The sequence below is a fragment of the Ruditapes philippinarum genome, unplaced genomic scaffold, assembly GCF_026571515.1.
Source record: "Ruditapes philippinarum isolate M1 unplaced genomic scaffold, ASM2657151v2 ctg21283_1_1_1_1, whole genome shotgun sequence".
Classification (NCBI taxonomy): domain Eukaryota; kingdom Metazoa; phylum Mollusca; class Bivalvia; order Venerida; family Veneridae; genus Ruditapes; species Ruditapes philippinarum.
The window spans coordinates 4,830-13,093 of record NW_026856324.1 but is presented as its reverse complement, the minus strand read 5'-3'; the positions used below and the strand labels follow the sequence as shown (position 1 = coordinate 13,093).

Sequence of the window (8,264 nt, the reverse complement as noted above, 5' to 3'; positions counted from 1 at the left end):
TTTTTAATTCTCGTATCGTGTACATTACTTATTTATATTATTTGTATATTTACTGAAATAAAATGTTTAAACTAAGAAATGTATTCATATTTACAATCCAGTTGAAATTTTGGGTGATTTTACAAAATACAGCAAACTAGCAATGCACACTTTTCTTAAGCAATATTCTACGCCGTTACTAACGGATAAAGAGAAGTTTCTGCTTATGTTGATAAACTATAACATAAATCTGTGGAAAGAAAGTGCATTCGGCTAGTCTAAATCACTGTAAAGTTCAGGTGATATCATTGTAATAACTGGAACAATCTTTTCTGAGTCTTAATAGAAATTGACGCAAATTTGAAGGTGTGCTGCTATGTTTTTTTCATAATCATTTTTGGTATCTTTTCATTTGTCGGATAGATAGGTTCATTCTAGACCTTTTTAACATTTTCTACAACATTATGCATTTTCTTCTACAAAATGAATCTACTGTAAGATTTTCTCTTTTAAGCAATAAAGGGTTTTATTTCGCTAATATATTTTGGAATTTAATATCTCAAACTGCATGCAGAAAAAAACAATATGAAGTCATATACTAGTATGTTTGTCTTTCAAAAATATACAGAAACAAGTATATGAGTTGACATGTGGAACTAGTTGAGCTTTTGTACTTCGGATATGCTTGCTTTTAACCAATAATTACGGAACTTCTGAAAAATATAAAATTCGGTGAATATTATTCAATCAACTAACATATCAAAAGATATAAATAAGGATATTTAAAGTTAATTGAATACAATCTTTTCAAACTGAGTAAGTGACCTGCATGTTTGATATTAAGTATGCATATATAATTGTGTTAATGTTACGAAGGAAACGGACAATTGTTATAAAAAGTTTATCATTAAATTATTCATTATTACTCTAATAAGTATCATAATTATTAAGAAGCATATGAACATTTAGTAAAACTCTTGTAAGCATCTTGAACAATAATTTCATTGTAACTGATAAATATAATCAGAGTTGCAAAGAAACAGATAAACTATTATGTGAATAGAAAAAACACATTTCTCATTTTTATATTCAGACGTACACATACACAATACTCACCCAAGAGCCTTTTCGCAAATATAGTTTTTGAAATTTGTGCAAGGAGCGTCATTCCATTCACCTCCAAGGTGCGTATACATTTCAACGCAATTTTCAGGCTCCCCATCTATAAATCGACTGGGTTCGTTTCTAAACCAGTTTGTATAATATGTAGCGGCTAAAGGCGTTTGAGAAGACATCCAGACCCAACTTCCTTCCTCACTGTCGTCACTCAAACCAATCCAATAATCTTCAATAAATATGATAAAACAAACCAATTTACTTTTTGTTCATGATATAAAAATAGTTTTTAATCATAACCCACAAACAAGGCGGTATAGGAGTTAGCTTGTCAGTCAATCGATGCGTCGGTCGTTCTCATTCATTGTTTCCGGACTATAAGTTTAGTTTGGAATGAGGTATTATAAGTAAACTTGGTATATTATTTTGAGACCCGGTTGGTATTGACTTTGGACTCCCTGGGGTCAAGGTCTCTGTTACTAAAATTAGAAAAATGATCTTCGGACAATAACTAGAGTTTGGAATGTGATATTGTAATTAAACTTGATACAACAAGCCTATGTGAATACCCCAGTCGGTATTGCTTTATGACACACTGGGGTTAAAATCAATGACACCATTACTAAAATATAAAAAATAGTTTCCAGACTAGAGTTTGAAATAAGATATTGTAATCAAACTTTGTACTCCTGGGCCCCTGGCCGCTGGTCCTTGTTGCTGGGTCGTGTGAGGTTGCGTTCACTGAACGCAACCTTTCCTTGTTGATCTTGTTTACCATATTTTATTACATGGTATATATCAAACTTACATGAAGATCCGGTTATTATTGCTTGAATACACTTAGGGGTCTAGGTCACTGTTTCTAAAAAAAGGATGATAACATAAGTTAAGAATGAGTTTAATCAAACTTGGTATTTAGCAATCTTATGTGGTTGGGATTGCATTTGGACCCCTTTTGGTCAAGGGTCATTGTTACGATTTAAAAATAGAAATATGGTTTTCGGACAATAAATTAGGAATGAAATATCATAATAAAATCAAGTATAAAGCTTATATGAAGACCCTAGTTGGGATTGCAATCAATTTAAATTTATCTTTGTGCACAGTTTAAACTTCATAAATTATAGGTTGAGATCTGGTATTGCATTTGCAACCCCTGGGGTCAAAGTAACTGCTATTACAAAAAGAATAAATCATTTCCGGACAATTACTAGAGTTAGGAATGAGATACGAGTATTACACTTAAATTTAGTATAAAGTAAGTTTATATGAAGATCATGGTCATGTTTGCAATTACATTGTTATTGAAATAATTCTTTGTACACAGTTGAAACTTCATTAATTATAGGCTGAGTTCAAATCTTTCTTCAAACCACTTATTTTTTAAAAAGCGTAAGTCTCTGATGGGGGTTTTATATTGACCTTAGTGATAGCTCTAGTTATTATTTCACGTAAGGTAAGTTACAGAGAACAAAGAACCAGGCCATAAACTGTCTATAATGAACTAATTTATTGGTGAAAAAAAAAACTTACTGCTAGGTTTTGCTTGTAATTCGATGTAATTATTTTCGGCTGCACTCTCAATTTCAACAAGCTGTCCTCCCATTATTTTGCACATTTCCTATAGAGAGAATAGAAAGTAGCCTATTAAATGTTCTTTCATTTCGAATTCGAACATTTTGTAGCACTGAAAAGTATCAAACAGGTAACGCTAAAATGAAGCTTTTCTGAAATGTATCTATGAAGACTCGACTATAATGGCTCTTACAAAGTATACGATTTTTTAATTATCACTAATTAAATTCCATTGTTACTTCAGTAGTTTGGCATGTCTTGTCAATAGGGAAAATTCACTCAACAATTTTAACCTCGATTTAAAAACACACATACACACCAACTGTATAGTCTATATAAAGTTAATTTCAAACAATTCACACGAACGAATACAAATACATGTACAAATAATCATGAATTATTGACTGTAAGCTAAGCTTATAATGGCATTTCCCTTGTAGCCATTCTATATATAAGTATACGTAATTTTCTAGAAATATACATGCATTTGTTTTATACAATGAAATCAACTTTAAAAAAGGTGCCTCGTACTTCACTTCTGTGTTGTTATATTTTTCTAGTCCTTCGAAATCATTGACTCCAGCACATTTTCATTATCCCTAATGTACCGACTCAATCAAAGCGAGTCTTCAATTTTCATGTAATTTTGTTGTGATTAATGCTTCCGAGGGAATACCACTTTTCCAGATTTTTAAACTTCACAACAGCTGATGTTAAGTGATGTGTGGCGGCCGTTAATAATTGTCCCGTACCTCACATCAGTGTTGTTATGAGGAATGTTGCACTTTTTCATTATCCCTCATCAACAGACTCAATCAAACCGAGTCTTTTCATGTGATTTTGCTGTTTTCATGCTTTGGGGGATCACTTTCCCAGATTTTCAACGGTTACCATGTCTCGGCCGCCAAACTATAATCTACGTCACAATAGCATGGTAAAGAATTTCGCCAATAAGTAATTAAGCATTTTCAGCAAAAAATCATAGATGAAAACTAAGAATAACAACCGATAGAACAAAGAACTTAACTATCAAATTGAGTGGGCGACTCGGGTGACTGTTAAAAATATAATCGGAAATTCATTTTAATAATCATCTACTCAAAATGCTTTCTTCTTATAAAGTTACCCCTTGTAGCACAGTAATCGAACTCCTTAATTAAAGCTCTCAAAGAATTTTCTAACTTCAATTGTGTCATCCATAGCATTGTTGAATATGTTAAACAAGTACATTTGTTGATTTACTGTTGCATTGCCTCGTCTGAAACCTGATTTGTAGAAGAAAGAAAGTCGTTGTCTAAAGAAAGATTAACAAATACTTTAAGATATTTAAAATAGCCCCTCAAAATCTTCCTCGGCATAAGGTACAGATGGATTGCGGCACAAACAATTGGTATTTTCAATATCAATGGTAATTAACTACTATTTTACTACTTTAAAGATACTGATGTAACAGGGACATGTTGGAATATAACACCTGAAGAAGCGCAAGATGCGGTTACTGACTCTATTACAATATAATGTATTGTCTTAGTGACCGAAGGCGGGTCTTGAACATCTTGATGTGTAATGAATAGTACTGGTTATCGGGAAGTTCCTTATCAGAGTTGTTTAGCGAAGAATTTCTGCAAAAGAAGTTATTAAAGGATCAAATTTTGGCTTTGCTTTCCTCTACCTTTTCCTCCTTTGATTACATCTGACGGGCAGTCCCCAAAACCCTTCAGAACTTAATTGTCTTAATTTGTGTCCTTTGCTTTGCTTTGTCGATATCTAGTTTGTAATATTTTGTTGTTCTACCTCAGTCAAGGCATTGAGTATTTTTGTTATAGCCATTAAGGTTTCCTTCTATATATTTACAAGAGCATTTCAGTATTTTATTTATTTAACCTATTATGACCATAGCAACTGTTAGAATTTCGCTTGGAAGGGAATCATTTAATTGCTACAGTCTCGTTTCATATGAACATTTTGAAGCTAAAAATGAGGTTTAAATTCCTTAGTAATGTTCTTGCTCTCCTGACCGTTCCAAAGCAGTGACACTTTGGGTTCCTAAAAATGCATGTCTTGTGTTTTATTTATTTAGGTGACATTCGTTGTGTCCTAGTTTATTATTTGATGTCATACCTGTCAGCCTTTTAATTCTATGCATTATTAAGTGTTGAATTCTTAATTTTGTTGTAAAACTTCATTGCTTACTTTTACATCGTTTAGTCTTCGCTTTGTTTTTTTGCCAACTCCTGCATTTAGTTGGTACCTTGCTTTGTTCCTTGGCTATGTTTGGTGTTGCCGCGTTTTGTTGGGTCTGCATTCAGTGAATGCCGCCTTTCCGTGTTATATGTCTTAAGTAGAAAACAATCTCTTTGTTGACAGTTGTTTAGTGGATGAATGTCTTTCTACTAGCAAGAGAGATTCAAACTTTAAGTTTTAGACTAACCCTTCAGTGTGGTGGAATCTGACTTAAAAATTCTGTTATGCATGTAGCAATTGTGCATGGTTAGCCGTGCGTATATGTGTGACTAATACGTTACGGTCTTGCGTGATTTTTATAGCGAGGTGAACTCTTGGAGTAATTGTTCTGTAGCAATATTTATATTAATCCCCTTCCGCAAAGTGGGGAGGGTATTATAGGACTGGTCCCGCCAACAAGAAGGAAATCTCATAAACCGACTGATGTATGTGATAAATTTAATGGTTTATGTGGAAAAGTGCCAAATAAACATTAAAGAAAAAGCACATACGACTACACCCCAAATGTTGGCACTTCCGTCCGTCCGTCCGTAACACTTTTGTGTCCGCTCCATAACTTCTTAACCTATGAAATATTGAAATAACTTGACACAAGTGATCACCATTTTGTGCATAGCGCAATAAATAGGTTGCTTCCCACAAGGTCAAGGTCACACTTAAAGATCAAGTGTTAAAATTCAACATTTCGTGTCCGCTCCTTAACATTTAAACCGCTTGAATGTTTTTAAAATAACTTCGCAGAAATTATCATCATTATGACACGATGTGCAAAACCCAACATCCAGTTTGCTACCACCAAGGTCAAGGTCAAATATTTTCATAACCTTTTGACTTGATGAAAGATTTTAAATAACTTAGCACAAAAATACTTTCATGAGACTATATGCTAATAATGTGCTTGGCACAACATCAAGGTCATGGTTGGTTAAAGGTAAAAAAAATACTCATCCATGTCCGCTGCGGAAGGGGATTTAGCTGTCCTTCAGATTGCCTTGTGTATATTTGTTTTAACTCTAAATGTTGTGACTCCTGGAGTATCGTTTGGATTAACATTTTTGTCACGTTGTAGTATGCAAATGACTTGTACAGTTTAAGAATTGTGTCAGATAAAGTGGATAACTATTGATATCATCAGTTTTCCACTGGTGCTCTTTCTGAGAGATAAAATTCTTAATCGTCCAGCCATGCTAACTGTTTAAAGGAGAGAAATCGAGAATATATAAGGCAATGATTTTGGCTTAGGAATAGTCCATGATCTCTGGGTTAGAGTCATTTGAGTTGAAGTCACCAGTGACAATTCTGTCAGATATTCTAGTGGAGACCTTTCTTATTTATGGGAATGTCTTTAAAAATAATTGTTTGAACAAGATTTTACGTGATTTATTGCAACGTGACGTACCGGTAACAGAAACATTGTTGTTTTCTTTTTATTTTGATAGAGATATGTTTAGTACAGTTACTGTATGTGTTTTACTTACATAGGATCCGGGCCAGTCCTCTCGGCCATGACTAAACAGGTAGCACATACCTCCGTGTGTAAGCCATCCGTCTGGACATCCTGCTGATAAGCCTGTTGGTAATAAAATAGAAGTTAATTCTAAGCCAATCTAATAATTTTATTATAACCGGTAATTAACCCAAAGCATAAATACAATAGGTTATTATAGATTATTGAGAACAAATGAATATCAGGCCAGTTTAGGTCAACTCTAACATAGGTTTTGTAGCTATCACTTTGTGTACAAGTCGAACAGAATTAGTATTGACTTAACAATATAAAATGCCCGCTTTTTACACTAACATCTTGATAGGGAAGAAAACATGGAAAATAAGGAAACCCTCAAATTTAATTATATTTTTGTATTAGTTTAGCCGGAAACATGTTAACATCACTAAGTAATAAGGCGCTCGGATCGTCGATGATTTTAAAATCAGGAATTTTAAAATCGTCTCAAATACTAGTATACATATAGATAAATGAAAGCTGAATCTTAGATTATGATAACAGAAACATTTGAAGCTGAAACATCTGGTCACGTCTTGTCTGATTTTGAACTTAATCATTTTTGTTATTTAAGGTCATTCCAAGGGCAGATAACTTATACATAATTCTGACAAGTTTTTAATCTTTGGTCAATATACCAAATTGCATGAAATTCTATTTAACATTAATGTTTCGCCTTACCCTTTTTCAGTTGTACGGATTTAAAACTGTTTTAAATGAGACCGTTTTTTCTAAAGAAAGTTGATCAAGGTGTATGTAAAGAAGTAAGATCAAAGAAACTAATCTTTTTTATTTTCAAATGTTTTTCACAATCACTCGAAGACAGTTACTAATAAGACTTTGTTAACATTTATTGTGAATTGTCTGCCCTTGTCGCTTAAAAAAGAAAGATATCCCGAAAATGAGTTCCGTGACCCCCTTTTTTCATTTAATTTGTTCCTGACTTCATATTCTAAAAGCATACAAAGTTTAAATATACCTATATTTTAATGATTTTATGCTTTAAATGAGATTCGTTAACTTCAATTTGATATGTAATTGGATGCCACAAGCAATCATTTTCAAGACTGTGGAGAGGTTAGGCATGAAGAGGTTGTTTCAAGAATATCGATCATCACCTCTCTAATGTTGGTCCGACCATCGTACTGCAACATTGCTAGCGGTTGGCTAAAAAAAGGTGCAGGGAAATCGTAAGATTCAAAAGTCATGAATTGATTGAATGATTGAATGAAAATGGGATGTTTTTAGCATGAAACAATAGCAAGAAACGGGTGATCGTGCAAATGACAAATCATTTTGTTAAACATGAAAAAACGCACCGAAATGCGTTTTACCAATACTGTCAAAATACATTGAAAGCTTAGGTAATGAATAACAAGAAAGCTTCTATGAATAAATAAGTTTATAAGTTAAAAGAATACCAGCTTTTACAGTCCCAACTGTTAGAATTAAGATAATAACTTTAAACATTGCGTCAAATGAGAATCGGTGTACTGTCCACCTTTCCGATTTTACTGGCAGTAGATCCCTTGAAAGATAAGCAATGATAAGAGATGCATTTATACATTTCATTTATACTAAACGTGCTATCAATGGTGTCATAATGTGTCATTATTGTATATTACATGATTACACACATCTGCAGATGTTAGTCTAAATTCCTAAAGTACACCATTTGCTTACTTAGATGTTGAACTCTGCTTGCGATTGTCAACAGTAGCTTGCATAAAGCACTGCTGACAAGAACAGGTTGACTCAAACAATATAATGCTTTGTTAGGCGACCTCCAGTGTTTCCACATTTCACTTCGCATAGTTAGTCAGTTCATTAGAGATTGTTGTTTCTT

General features: G+C 33.3%; 1 protein-coding gene across 2 annotated transcripts; it reads right to left on the bottom strand.

Moving 5' to 3' along the window:
* Window positions 1-570: 570 nt before the first annotated feature.
* LOC132746220 (CD209 antigen-like) lies at window positions 571-7,976 on the bottom strand. 2 transcript variants are annotated; one of them, XM_060735302.1, is made up of 5 exons: window positions 7,863-7,976; window positions 6,393-6,489; window positions 2,629-2,716; window positions 1,096-1,324; window positions 571-692 (listed from the first exon to the last, which is right to left on the bottom strand). In XM_060735302.1, exons 1-5 carry the CDS (start codon window positions 7,886-7,888, stop codon window positions 671-673), a joined length of 462 nt encoding a protein of 153 aa, XP_060591285.1. In that variant the 5' UTR covers window positions 7,889-7,976; the 3' UTR covers window positions 571-670. The 2 variants fall into 2 exon arrangements, with proteins under 2 accessions (XP_060591285.1, XP_060591284.1); XM_060735301.1 differs by having other exon boundaries at window positions 6,393-6,484; window positions 7,840-7,971.
* Window positions 7,977-8,264: the final 288 nt, after the last annotated feature.

What these genes read in the sequence shown, in the direction of transcription:
- LOC132746220 (XM_060735301.1), bottom strand. Translation starts at nt 7,888, where the DNA reads ATGTTTAAAGTTATTATCTTAATTCTAACAGTTGGGACTGTAAAAGCT. An exon ending in AGTTGGGACTGTAAAAGCTG is followed by an intron (nt 6,485 to 7,839) that starts GTATTCTTTTAA and finishes TATTACCAACAG; the next exon opens with GCTTATCAGCAGGATGTCCA. An exon ending in ATTTGCGAAAAGGCTCTTGG is followed by an intron (nt 693 to 1,095) that starts GTGAGTATTGTG and finishes TATATTTTTCAG; the next exon opens with AAGTTCCGTAATTATTGGTT.